Genomic DNA, 15,093 nt, shown 5'->3' on the forward strand with positions numbered 1-15,093 from the left:
GGAGCTGCAGAGCAGGAAATCAGCAGTGAGTCTATAGTTGCAGCTCATATGTGTTGGGTGTCTTTCATTCTGGAAAGCTGGAGTAGTTATTGTTGTCCAACTTAAAACGCTTCTAACAGTCAAAATGTCGGTGATCAAATTGTGAAAAAGTTCACATCTCATCCGGATGATGTCGGCTGTATCTCCAAATATTTTGGTGAATTTTGAGCAGACGTTTGGAGAAATAGAAAATGTTGTTCACACAGTCCACATTTCAGGAAGATATTTAATATCACTGCGGGCTCACCGCATGACCAAACTGAACCTTTTTGAACACGCGTGACATCTAATATTCAAACAACGTCTGATGATGATTGATTGTAATTTCTAAAGTGTAGAATATGAAATGCTAAAAACTTAGATTACAGGGGTATTAGTTCTAACAAATGTAAAATCATTTTAAAACAGATTTTTGAAAATATTGCAAAAAACCAAAACAATCCCGTTTTCAAACTGCTCCTACGGATCGCTACTTTTTCGTGATTTGTACGAGAACGGAACGACAGATCTCTAAGAAACGTCGTAGCACAGCGTTGCCACTAGGGGCACACCGCTCACCGGAATTTAGGGAATCATCTCCCAAAAACTGGAGAGGAAGTTCAACGGCAAAGTTTTAACCAGCACAATAATAATAGTTGTGCTTTGCACCTTCAGTGATAAACACCCAATAATTCATCTGCATCATAATCACCTGATCTACTCAATGTTAGACAACTGAAAACACACCGTTTCATTCAAACCAATTTTTATTTATTAGAATAAGAAAATATTGTTTACAAATTCTTTAGCTCTTGAATTTTTATAGATTTTTTTACATTACATTTTATTTAATTATATCAATTTACGTGTAATAAATTCAGCAAATGTACAAATTGTTGGTTTAAAACCTGCCTCAACAAACAATAACAATGACGTCATCACACTGTATTCATTGTGTTTATACCAGAATACCAAAATTATTTTTAAAAAAAAGACCGCTCCGTAAAATGATCCTAAAATCACAGCAGATTTTGATCATAGAAATGAACTGATTGATGTTTCTAGTGATGTCATGATGATTTGTTCCAAATGTTCAGACCAATCAGATCTCTGGGTCAGAATTACTGGTTGTATAATTCTACATATTATGTTCACACAACTGGGTGAAAATAAAAATCAACCTCTTTCCAAAAAACAAAAAGCCGCTTTGTCTGCCGAACAAAAAAAACACGACAAAATAATATTGAAGTACAAATACTGTGTTCCTTTCAAAATATACAGAACAAATATTTAATAAAATAAAAGTCTTTACAGAACGAAATAAAAAAAATATAACTGAATTTTATTTTATTTATTGATTCACTTTAAAATGAATCTGTGAAAACAGTTTGAACAAGGAGACCTGAAGAGATGAAATAAAACGTGAGGACATCGGTGGTGAAGAATATTGATCAGTTTGTAAGTGAATTAGAGATTTCAGCAACGAGAAACGTCCTCACATGATGAGACATTTGTATTGTTGCTCTTTCTTTCCTTTCTTGTACTTTTTCTTCAGATCTTTCAGTTCCTCATCCTGTTTCTCCATCAGAGCTTTGAAGTCTTTGGTGTATTTGTCTTTGAACTCATTGAATTCTTCAGCTTGTTTTCTGGCCTCCTCTTCGTATCTCTTCTTCATGTCCTCCAGTTGTTTCTTGTAGCTTTCCTCTAATTCTTGTTTCTCCTTCTCCTCCTGCTCTTTTCTCTTTTTATCTTCTTCTCTTCTTTTCTTTTCATAATTCTCTCTTTTCTGTTTGTACTCTTCCTGAAGCGTCTTCAGTTTTGTTTCCTCCTCCTGACGTCTCTGTTCATCTTGTTGTTTTTCCCACAACTCTCTTTGTTCTTCTTCCCGGGCTTCTTGTTTTTCTCTCATTAATGTTCTCCTCTGCTCCAGTTTTTTGTCGATTGTTTCTTTTTCTTCTGACTCTGATATGATTTTCGTCTCTACAGATTTCCGTTCTTCTTCCCACTTCTGTCGCTGACGTTCTTCCTGCTGCTTCCATTTCCTCTCTTCTTCTTCTCTGGTTTCCTGATCCCTCTTTCTCTGCTCACGCTCCTTCTGGATGTTTTCCTCCATTTCTTCGAGATGTTTTGCCTTCAGTTTTCTGTCCTTTTCATTTTCTTCTTTCTCTTCTTTCATTCTTCTTTTCATGTCTTTCATTTCTTCCTCGTGTTGTGTTTTAAGCTCTTCCTCCTTCCTCTTCATCTCCTCTTCCTTCTCCTTCAGGATCTTCTCCATCTCCTTCTGTATCGCGGCCTCGGCCTCTTGGAACATCTCGCTGGTGTAGCAGCCTCCTCCGTTGACCTCCACCATGTTCTTGCACTTTGTCATCAGCTCTCTGACTTGCGTTCGGTCGGTGTGTTCCTTGTTATTGAAGACCTGGTATCTCCTGCCGCAGTCGTTTATCAGGTTCTGTAAATTGTCGTCACCATTTTCGATGTAACTCTCGATGGACTCGCTGAGATCGTCTCCTCTGGTGAACACGATCATGATGTAATCTGCAGCTTTTTTGCCAAAATACTTCTTGATCAGCTCCACAGATTCTTTTTCCTCCGGTGTGAACCGACCGATCTGCAGCACCAGGACTAACACGTGAGGACCAGGAGACAACAAGCTGATGCACTTCACCAGCTCCTCTTGAATGTCCTCATTGGACAGAGTCGTGTCAAACAGACCGGGGGTGTCCACCATGACGACGGACTCACCATCCACCTCTCCTGCTGCCTTCTGGCAAACTCTTGTGATTGACTTGTTGCTGCAAGTCGATTTAAAATGTTTTCCGTCCAGGATGGTGTTTCCAGTCGCGCTCTTCCCGCTGCCAGACTTCCCGATCAGAACCATCCTGAGAGGCTCTCTGCTCTGATTTTCATCGTTACCTCCCATCTCAGACTTCTGCTTCACATCCTGCAGGTCAGCTTCAAGTTTTGTACCTTTCTCCATCTGAACCTTGATGAACATCTCCTTCGTGAAGCATCGGGTTCCCTTAACTTCCATCCTTTCCACAGTCTCCAACATTTCTTGGATCTGCTGTTTGTCTCTGATGTTGACAACAAGGTTTCTCCCTCCACAGCTCTGACAGAGATCCTGGATGTCTTTGTCTTTTGATGTGAAGTTAAGAACATCTGGATGTTTAGGATCTGACTCCACGGTGAACAGAATCAGGGTGAAGTCGTTGACTCGAGAGCTGAATGTGTTCTGGAGGGTCTCCAGCTCTCCCTTGTCTTCATCAGTGAGGGGACCCACAGGTAGGACCAGGATGAAGACGTGGACACCCTCAGGACCACAGAGGGAGACACAGCTGAGTGATTCCTCCATCACCTCCTTCGGAGGTTTTCCATACAAGGCGGGCAGCTCCACCAGGGAAACCCGACGTCCACACACCTCTCCCTGATGTTGAACACACTCCGATGAGTCGGAGACTGAACGAAGCTCCGTCTCTCCTAAAATGGCCTCGATGGCTGAAGTCTTCCCCGCTCCTCTCCTCCCACAAACAACCAGGTTCAACGAGGGTTTCATGACTTCTTCAGTGAAGGTGAGGAAGGTTCCTCTGTTCTCATCGGCTGTTTCTTCAATCTTCTTCATCAGTGATCTGCAGTTATCTTCAAACATGTTGTAGTATCTTCCTCCACAGTCTTTAAGGAGTTCATTCACAGAGGAAGTCATTTTATTGTCGTGTGTCTTGATGACCATCGAGTGCTTTAAGGCATCTCCACCAAACAAACTCAGGATGAACTTCAGTCTGTGTTGGTCTTCTTCCTTAAATTCAGAAGGTTCCACCAGCAGCAGCAGAACATTTGGTCCTGGAGGACAGAGACTCAAACATGTCTTCATTTCTCTCCTCATGATCTCCTCAGACAGACTGAACACGTCTGCTGTTTTCACCACTATTGTTGGTTTTCCTCTCCACTCTCCACAGGAGGCCACGGAGTGACTGGATGTGGAAGGTTGTCGGTGATAAAAACTTTGGTGTCCGATGATGAAGTTTCCAAGTTTTGTCTTTTGTTCTTCACTTTTCCCGAACAGCAGGATCCTCAGTGAAGACGCTGGAATACAAAAGCCAGAAATATGAATGATATGGTGGTCGGTCAGCATTTAGCATTTAGTCACAACCTCATGAAAGAATATTCAATAATTATATATATATATACTCCATCTAAATAAAACACGTAATCTAAATATATTCATATTGTGGAGTAATTCACTCTCTAAATATACAACTTTTTGTTGGTGTGATCTCTGTTTCTATGGCAACACACGAGGTATGACGAACAACTGGAAACAATCAGTCGGGTCAGTAGACTCTTATGTAATGTATGTAATGTTTACCACTCCAGGAAGTAGTCCGACCCTTAGCAACCACCTAGCAACAGAGAGGATTTCTAGTCTCCAACTGAATAAATACAGAACGTAGAAGCACTAAACTGATCAGCTAGCTCAGTCTGGTTGGAACAAAGATATGTGATGAACAAAGATATGTGATGAACAAAGATATGTGATGAACAAATATATCTGATGAACAAAGATATCTGATGAACTAAGATATCAGGTGAACAAAGATATGTGATGAACTAAGATATCAGATGAACAAAGATACGTGATGAACAAAGATATCCAATGAACAAAGATACGTGATGAACAAAGATATCCAATGAACAAAGATATGTGATGAACAAAGATATCTGATGAACAAAGATATTTGATGAACAAAGATATGTGATGAACAAAGACATCTGATGAACAAAGATATGTGATGAACAAAGACATCTGATGAACAAAGATATCTGATGAACAAAGACATCTGATGAACAAAGATATCTGATGAACAAAGACATCTGATGAACAAAGATATCTGAGGAACAAAGATATCTGATGAACAAAGATATCCATGGACTCATGTGTTTTTAACATTTTAGCTCCGTGTCATGTGTTCAAACCAAACCGGTCCAGCTAGCCTCCGCTAGGACTGTAAGTGCGTGACTATCCATGGTGTTACGGTACGGGTGCTCGGAGCGACCAAAAAGGACCAAAAAGATACCCGACTTCACCAAATGAGTCATTTAATACCCATTGAGAAGGTGGAGTGATATTTCTAGTGATGAGCAGGATATGATGATGTCATGATGATTTGTTTCAAATGTTCAGCTGACCAATCAGATCTTTGGGTCAGAACAATTGGTTGGATAATCCTGCTTATTATGTTTACACACAACTGGGGAAATTTAAAAAAAAAATGAACTTCCTTCCGACATCTCATTAAAACATCGATCAGACAGAATCCAGTTAAACTCACTGGCAGGTGGCAAAAGATCAAAGCTGTTACTGCACTTCAGTGGCCTCACATCTGGAACCGTGAACACACACAGACATTTTTTTTAAATTAATAAAACTATCCCAGCTCACTTTGAGTGATGGAAGGTTCACTGGTCCATCACAGGACCAACACAAACAGACACGCACACACTCAGCAACACCTACAGGCAGTTTATGGAACCAGCAATTAACATGTCACGCATGTCGGAGTACCGGGAGAGAACCAACACAGGCACGGGGATCCAATCCCAATGTCCACCTTCAACTATACACCATGAACTCTCAACCCTCAACCATGAACCATGAACCATGAACCTTCAATCTTCAACCTTCAACCCTGAATCACGAACCCTCAACCTTCAACCCTCAACCCTCAACCATGAACATGAACCCTCAACCATGAACCATGAACATGAACCCTCAACCATGAACCATGAACCTTCAACCTTCAACCTTCAACCATGAACCCTGAACCTTCAACCTTCAACCATGAACCATGAACCCTCAACCATGAACCCTCAACCATGAACCCTGAACCTTCAACCTTCAACCCTCAACCATGAACCCTGAACCTTCAACCATGAACCCTCAACCCTGAACCACGAACCCTCAACCTTAAACCATCAACCTTCAACCCTCAACCATGAACCCTCAACCATAAACATGAACCCTCAACCATAAACCATGAACCTTCAACCTTCAACCCTTAACCATGAACCCTCAACCATGAACCATGAACCTTTAACCTTCAACCATAAACCTTCAAACTTCAACCCTCAACCATGAACCCTCTGCCTTGAACTCTGAACTCTGAAACCTGAAATCTGAACCATGAACCCTGAACCATCAACTATAAACTCTGAACCCTTACTTCAATTCAATTCAATTCAACTTTATTTATATAGCGCCAAATCACAACAGGGTATTTCATGGTACTTAACACATTAAAGTCCTTACAGCAAGACTTTACAATATTATACAGAGAAACCAACAATTCAACAATTCCCACATAAACTAGGAGGGAAAAACTCCTCTTTAAGGGAGAAAAACCTCCAACAGAGGGAAGAAAAACTCCCTTTAACAGGAAGAAACCTCCGACAGAACCAGGATCAGAGGTGGGCAGAGCCTCTGTTAACAGAACCAGGCTCAGAGGTGGGCGGAGCATCTGTTAGCAGAACCAGGGTCAGAGGTGGGCGGAGCCTCTGTTAACAGAACCAGGATCAGAGGTGGGGCGGCCATCTGCCTCGACCGGTGGGGGTGAGAGGAGAGCAGAGAGAGAAAAGGACAGCATAGAGATAGAAGAGATGAACTGTTGGTGGAGACGACAAGCGCAGAGCAGAGACATGCAGCTCCATGACGGGACATCTGGAAAAGAAAGAACAGAAACTACGCGAGCGAAGGAACTGAATGGAGACAACAGATAATAAGAAGAAACTATGGGAGAGAAGAAGATGGTGAGGTATGAGTCAGTTAAAGAGTAGGAGGAAAGAAAAGAAGCTCAGCGTGTAACGAGGTCCCCCAGCAGCCTCGGCCTATAACAGCATAACTAAGGGTTGGTTCAGGTCTACCTGAGCCAGCCCTAAATATAGGCTTCATCAAAAAGGAACGTTTTGAGTCTAATCTTAAAGCTAGAGAGGGTTTCTGCCCCTCCAACACAAACTGGGAGCTGGTTCCACAGGGGAGGAGCCTGAAAACTGAAGCTCCACCTCCCATTCTACTTCTGGAAACTCTAGGAACCACAAGTAGACCAGCGTACTGAGAGAGAAGTGCTCTGCTAGGATTATATGGTTCTATAAGATCTCTAAGATATGATGGAGCCTGGTCATGTAGGGCTTTGTAAGTCATCAAAAGAATTTTAAATTCTGTTCTTGATTTCACAGGAAGCCAGTGAAGAGAAGATAAAACTGGAGAAATATGATCTCTCTTGTTAAATCCTGTCAGTACTCTTGCTGCAGCATTTTGGATCAGCTGCAGGTTTTTAATGAGTAATTTGGACATCCTAACAACAAGGAATTACTATAATCTAGTCTAGAAGTAACAAACGCATGAATGAGTTTTTCTGCATCACGCTGAGGAAGGATTTTCCTGATTTTATGAATATTACGTAGATGAAAGAAGGCAGTTCTGGAGATTTGCTTTATACAGTGTCCAAAGGACAAATCCTCATCAAAGATGACTCCAAGGTTCCTCACAGTTTTGCTGGAGGCCAAGACAACGTCATCTAGAGTAACTAAGTGATTACAGAAAGAGTTTCTGAGGTGTTTAGGACCAAGTACAAGAACTTCTGTTTTGTCTGAATTTAGAAGCAGGATGTTTTTGGTCATCCAGGCCTTTATGTCTTTTAGACAGGCTTCAAGTTTTACTAACTGATTAGTTTCATCTGGTTTTATAGAAACATATAGCTGAGTGTCATCTGCATAACAATGGAAGTTGATGCAGTGCTTCCTGATGACATCTCCTAATGGAAGCATGTACAAAGTAAAAAGTATTGGGCCTAACACTGAGCCTTGTGGAACTCCATAACTAACTCTTGTTTGTCTGGAAGACTCATTGTTGACATGGACAAACTGGAATCTATCTGATAAGTAGGATTTGAACCAGTCTAATGCAGTTCCTTTAATCCTCGTAACGTCTTCTAATCTCTGTAATAAGATCGTATGATCAATCGTATCAAAAGCAGCACTGAGGTCCAGAAGAACAAGTACAGAGACGAGTCCATTATCTGAGGCTAATAAAAGGTCATTAGTAACTTTCACCAGAGCTGTTTCTGTGCTATGATGAACTCTAAAGACTGAACATCTTCAAACAGATCATTCCTTTGTAAATAATCACAAAGTTGATTTGCAACAACTTTTTCAAGGATTTTAGAAATAAACATCATAAACATGTTTTAGTTTCCTAAAACAGCTGATCAAGAGTCGTCTTTTTAAGTAAAGGTTTAATTACAGCCACTTTAAAAGCCTGCGGTACATAGCCGGTTACAATAGATAGGTTGATCTGATCTAATATGGAAGTATTAATTAAAGGGAAGACTTCCTTAAAAAGTTTAGTTGGGATGAGATCTAACAGACAGCTAGAGGATCCAGATGAAGAAATAATTCTAGTTAACTCAGAGAGCTCAACAGGAGAGAAATGTTCCAAGTTTACATCTGGTCCGACAGTTGCTTTCAGGGCTGCTGTTGCTTAGCAACACATCAGTGATGGTGGCAGGAAGGGTCGGCCCGATTCTCTCCCTGATAGTAAGAATTTTATTAGTAAAGAAGTTAATGAAGTCATTACTGCTGAGAGCTGAAGGAATAGAGGGCTCAACAGAACTGTGACTCTTTGTCAGCCTGCTACAGTGATGAAAAGAAACCTGGGGTTGTTCTTGTTGTCCTCTATTAATGATGAATAATATAAAGTCCTGGCCTTACCAAGAGCTTTCTTATATAATATTAGACTATCCTTCCAGGCAGGTGAAATTCTTCTAAATTAGTGGAACTCCATTTCCTTTCCATCTTTCTAGTCACTGCTTAGCAGAGCGTAGTTCTGAGTTGTACCATGGAGACAACTTCCTCTGGTTCATTACTGATTCAGCTGACGTCACAGCTCTAGTCAGTAATGAAAATAATCATGTTGCACATCACATAAATATTTTAGTCATAATATTTTTTAATATATTTATTGAACTTAGAGAACCGTGGAGATAAAAGCTCCTAAAAGTTCCTAAAAGCTCTTAAAAGCTCCTAAAAGCTCCAACAAGGTCCTAAAAGCTGCGTATGTTTCCAGAACAGACCGTCTGTGACTGGAATATAGAAACAAGGACTACATCAGCCTTTCAAAATAAGAGCTTTAGATGCTGTTTAATTCATGTTCATTCAACACATAGACCTGCTGGATGAAACAAACAAAGAGACGTCTCTGACAACTGGACGTGTGAAGAAAACTCATTTAACATCCAGTAATATGGAATCACTTCCTTTGATCACAAACATTTAATCACATCATTTTAATGTGAAGAACACATTTCCCACAAACCCCGTCACTTCCTGTTGTTTGTAAAGTTTACTTTATGATGTTAATACTTTCTGTTGACGACATTTTTGCGGGAAAATTGCAAGCTCCCGCAAATATTGCAGAGTTTGCCTGAATTTGTGTTAATTATTGCGATCACATCATCTCTCCAGAGTTTCCTTTCACTTCTGTTCACATGGATTAGTGTAAGGACTCCGGTTTTCCTCTGTTTTGCCCCCGATCACCTCTCCTCCTGTGTCCTCTCAGTCCCCTGTCTGCTTGTTCTGTGTCCTCCTCTTCTCACCTCCCGTGGCCACGCCCCTCACAGGTCCCAGCAGATGCAGCCACTCACCCCTGATCACCACCTGCAGGTGTGCTGCATCTCCCTGATCACCTCCCCGGACTATATGTACCCTGCCCCTGCACAACTCTGGTTGTCGGTTAATTTGTTAGTCCCCTGTCTGTCCTCCGTCTGTTCTCCGTCTGTCCTGTTCCTCCAGCTTCTGTTCCTCCTGCGGAGCTCCCTGTCGAAGTCACCAGTTGGTGGAGTTGCCCTCCCGACTCGGAGGATTATTGACTCCGTTTCTTCCAGCGGTCCTGTCCGCTGGTCTGCCGGCTGCCCTGCCAGCCGTGTCTCCCTGGATCAGTCGGTTGACTTGCCCTCCCGACTGGAAGCAAGTGGACGCTGTAGGTGCCACCTTTTGGTTTGTTTGTTTTTGTTTATTGCAATAAAAACTGTATTTTGGAACCGATACCCGAGTCTGTGAGCCTGCATTTGGGTCCTGCTAAACACCACCTCATGACAGATTAGAGCAGCGCAGCAGAAACAAACGGCTCAGAAGGAACGGAGGAGAAAAAGTCTCGCAAAAGTCGTCCTCTGAGAAATCTACGTTATTTTATAAATGTGTAATTCTCCATTTTACTTCCTGATTGTCAGAGAAACAAAATGATTCCTCCCATTTTAATCAATATGTCAGCCCTGAGAGAGGACAGGCTTCAATTCAGAGTGATTAAATGGGATTGAACTCACCAGGTGCTGCAGTCGCCATGACGACTCTCCGCTGGAAACCTCAGACTCTTATTTAGCTGTGGACAAACTGTAGGGATGTAAAGGAGAAAATACTAAGATGATGTTTACTCGCTTCTCTTATTATTATCCAACCAGTAGCTCCGCCCCAGAGATCTGATTGGTCAACTGAACATTTGGAAAAAACCTTCATGACATCACGCTTATCACTAGAAATATCACTCCACCTCCTCAATGGGAAAATAGAATTAGAATAGAGTTTCATATAATATATAATATAATGTAGTTTCTACTTGTTATATTTCTATTAAATGACCCATTTGGTGAAGTCGGGACTCTTTTGGTCCTTTTTGGTCGCTCCGAGCACCCGTACCGTAACACCACGGATAGTCACGCACTTACAATCCTAGAGGAGGCTACCTGGACCGGTTTGGTTTGAACACATGACACGGAGCTAAAATGTTAAAAACACATGAGAACATGGATATCTTTGTTCATCAGATATCTTTGTTCATCAGATATCTTAGTTCATCAGATATCTTAGTTCATCAGATATCTTAGTTCATCAGATATCTTTGTTCATCAGATATCTTTGTTCATCAGATATCTTTGTTCATCAGATATCTTTGTTCATCAGATATCTTTGTTCCAACCAGACTGAGCTAGCTGAGCATTCTGGTGTTTCTATGTTCTGTATTTATTCAGTTGGAGACTAGAAATCCTCTCTGTTGCTAGGGTGGTTGCTAAGGGTCGGACTACTTCCTGGAGTAATAAACATTACATACGAGTCTCCTGATTTTTTTCAAGTTGTTAGTCATACCTCATGTGTTGCCATGGAAATGGAGATCACACTAACAAAACATTTTATATTTAGAGAGTGAATTACTCCACAGTATGAAAATATTTAATTTACATATTTCATTTAGTTGGTAACTTGTAGTAAAATCATAATATTGCTTGAATCAGCACCGCCTTTAGAAAAAGTAATTCATCCTTTTAATACTTTAAATGAAAAAGAGATCAGGTTTATGTGTGTTGTTAATATTTCAGTGCTGTTTTATCAGCTTGCTGTTGTACTCTTCTGCCCCCTGGTGGCCGAAAAACCAATCCTGCAGTTTTGCATGACTTTAACTCAGGGACCTGATCTGATTCATGGTTATTGAACATGAGATACAGCATACTGTTGTTCCCCGACAGAAAACCGTCACTCTCCTTGTTTTTGTTGCATTTCTATATTCGGAGCTCGTTTCCCCTCATGTGCTTCAAGTCTTGTAGACTTCCTGTTTTGTCGTCATATTGGCAACCGCAATATATTAACGTGTAACTGAAGACTTGTTTTGGTCACAAATGGTTGAACATGTGGTTTAAAGTCCAGATATACTGAAATATGAAACCGCAGCGTCACACTCGATGTAAGTTAATGATCCCAGATCAACGGTTTCATGGGAATGATTTATTCCTGTTTGATATATTTGAAATGAATACCTGACATGAAGCTGTTGCAGGTTTTTAACATGACTTGTTGCCTGAGTTTAAGAATGAAATCAGACTTCACAGCTTGTTAAAAAGCCTGAATACCGGCTGCAGACTATCTGTTCTGTCATCAGCTTCCTGGAAGCTGCTGGAACTTCAGATTTTCTTGCAGCGCCTTAAAGTTTCCTCAACACCTCCATTTATCACCTTTTATCATCCAAACTTCCTGTCTGACGGTCTCAGTTATTCAAACAAAACCTCTTCTTCAAACTCGCATCACATTTTCTACAATAGGCCTCCGAGTGTATTTTCTATCAGCTGACTACACCCATAGCTGACAGGTGGAGTCACAGGTCTGCAGAGAAACACTTTGTAAAAAAAAGGAAATGGCTGCTACAGTTGATGGACCTTTAGACTGAAATCAGATATGAAGAAAACTAAAAGTAAAAACAAGTCTGATGTGAATTTAATCCGAGTTACAAACACGACACGTCTCAGATTAAAGTCGGAAACAGAACTGATCATATTTCCGTTGTAAAATGAAGCTGCTGTTTCAGACGGTTTGTTTTCTCAATAATGTTTGAATGAACAGAAATCCTTCATTTACTGGTTCATAAAGTTACATTATTCTCACAATCTATCGGCGACATCATTAAACTCCATAAATCCACCTTTAATCCACCAGTTGTTTCACTCACCTGCTGAATTTGTTGCTCCGACATCAGTTCACCTCAAAGTGAAAGAATGAGACGAATGAGGAAGAGATGACGTCACAGAAAAGATCACCTGTCACGAAGGTGTGTTCTTTTATGAGGACAGCTGTTGTAATTTTTTTAATCAACATGTCAACATTCAATTTTGATTCAGTTTTCAAACAGTTTGCTTTAAATTTGATGTTTAAATCTTCATTTCTACTTCAGGTCGTCTTCTCATTTTTTTCTGACTCCACCTGGAAGTATTGATGAAGTCCTGTTGTTCATTTGTTTTGTTTATTGTATTAAAACACAGTTCAGATTCATCACGTTGTTTTTTCATGTTTCACTGCTTCAGGATTCAGTTTTAGGGAGATTTAAAAGTTATTTTTCTTTCAGATTTTCATGAAGTTATTTCTTCTTTGATTTGTGTTGTCGCATTTTTCTAAAATCAAATTCTTGATATTTTGAACCTTTTACTGTTGTTCGTGTCGCAGTCTGACTTTTCAGAGCTGAATTATATAATTATTATGATTCTAATAATTTGAGTGTTCACTCTGCATGACAACCCAACATTTCCTCCTGCTGCTGCTTCATGTTAAAAGACGCCAGCTGGATAAACACAGGGGGGCTTTTATTTTGAAGGGCTCACCGGAAACTGTTTGTCACCGACAGTTTGACTGCTTGATGTTTGTGGAGTCGGAGGATCTGCAGGTAAAAGCTCCGCCCAACAAAGCAGCAGGTAAATGTTCCTGATGGAGGAGGGCGGAGCCTCATTACTTTCAACTCTGACTGCATTTTAATTCAAAACATTCCCCAATATTCTGGATCATCCTTCCTCACAGTGAACGGTTGGATTCAGACTGTTGGTTGGTTTCATTTAGAAAAATCATTTCCAGCAAGTAGAAATGTAAATGATCTAAATCATTTCAATTCTTCGTCCTCCACGTAGTTTTTCTTGCTTTACTTCAACACTGTAAATCTCATCAATTTTGGATAAGATCATCGTGTGTTTGTATCGGTTCTGTTCACGTATCTCTGAAAAGTCAACGAGCTCAGAAGAACATTTTATTTCGATTTCACGTTAGTTTGAAGCTGCAGTCGGTGACGTGACGTCGTGCTGCTGCTGAGTCGGGACCTGCTGCGGAGCTCTGTGCTATTTATGAGCCTCAGGGGACACCTGGACGTGGGACTGTCTCCTGATGCATGTTGGGACATCTTCTGGTGTCCTGTGCTAATTATCAGAAAACATGCAGAAGAAGAACAATAAGTGTGATCCCCCTCCTTAGAGAATGGTTTGTTCCATCTGAATACAGAATGAAAATCAGCATGCAGAGACTTGAACCCGACAGATTGAATTTAGAGTCTCTACAAGCTGATTTTAATGAGAACTGACGGCTGCAGAGAAGGAAGGAGCTGCAGAGCAGGAAATCAGCAGTGAGTCTATAGTTGCAGCTCATATGTGTTGGGTGTCTTTCATTCTGGAAAGCTGGAGTAGTTATTGTTGTCCAACTTAAAACGCTTCTAACAGTCAAAATGTCGGTGATCAAATTGTGAAAAAGTTCACATCTCATCCGGATGATGTCGGCTGTATCTCCAAATATTTTGGTGAATTTTGAGCAAACGTTTGGAGAAATAGAAAATGTTGTTCACACAGTCCACATTTCAGGAAGATATTTAATATCACTGCGGGCTCACCGCATGACCAAACTGAACCTTTTTGAACAGCATGTGTTTCCTTCATGTTAGCGGTGACAGAGTGCTGCACCTGTTACCTGTTCTTCTGATCTTTTAGCTTTCTGCTGAAGAGGTTTCATCTTTGTGACCGTTGTCCATCGTGGAAGATGAACAGCTGAGCAACAGCAATATTTAAAGAGACTCTGATACTAAACATGGTGTTCTTCTTCTGGAGTGACAACAAAGTGATCAAAGAAGACTTGTTTACAAAAAGGGATATTTTTCTTAGTGACATATAGAGATTGCTGGATTTGATCCTATTTGCTCCGAGCTAATCAACAAGGTCATTTGTTATCGTGACGTTACAAATTGTATAGATTGTCACTAAATGTTCATCTGTAAGATGATTTAAGCCTTTTTAATGTTTTACAGGAGTTATTTGAACTATTTTAGCGCCTCCATCTGAGGCAGCGTTCTCCGTATCCAAGTGAGATTAGAACAAATAACCGGCCTTTATTGTGTGAATGCTGATTCAGCATTTACACTATTGACATCCTGTTTCTGACTTCTTCCACGTTTGTTTTGGTCACTAACTACTTCTGCATACTCTCCGAGTTCAACCATTCACATTTGAAATTGTTCAACTCTTTCAGGACTTTTATGCTGACATTCAACTTTTTTCAATCATTGATCATTTTCTAAATATTAAGCCTTTTTGAACATGTTTTGAACATTTGAGTGAATGAGGAGATTCTTCAACTCCTCTCAAACTTTCTGTCGTTGTCACAACAGCAGCCAGACATCATCTCTCAGATTCCTCATGTTTCCGTGTTTCTTTGTCTGATTATTTGTGTAACGTGTCGAGC

General features: G+C 40.6%; 1 protein-coding gene across 1 annotated transcript; it reads right to left on the bottom strand.

Annotated features, from left to right (window-relative positions):
• Positions 1-799: 799 nt before the first annotated feature.
• Positions 800-12,589, bottom strand: LOC138208394 (GTPase IMAP family member 8-like). The gene is made up of 3 exons (XM_069166234.1): positions 12,557-12,589; positions 10,389-10,455; positions 800-4,098 (listed from the first exon to the last, which is right to left on the bottom strand). Exons 2-3 carry the CDS (start codon positions 10,405-10,407, stop codon positions 1,514-1,516), a joined length of 2,604 nt encoding a protein of 867 aa, XP_069022335.1. The 5' UTR covers positions 10,408-10,455; positions 12,557-12,589; the 3' UTR covers positions 800-1,513.
• Positions 12,590-15,093: the final 2,504 nt, after the last annotated feature.

Source organism: Embiotoca jacksoni, unplaced genomic scaffold (genome assembly GCF_022577435.1).
Source record: "Embiotoca jacksoni isolate LCO1_2020_lvr unplaced genomic scaffold, fEmbJac1.0.p SCAF_37, whole genome shotgun sequence".
In the NCBI taxonomy this organism is placed as follows: domain Eukaryota; kingdom Metazoa; phylum Chordata; class Actinopteri; family Embiotocidae; genus Embiotoca; species Embiotoca jacksoni.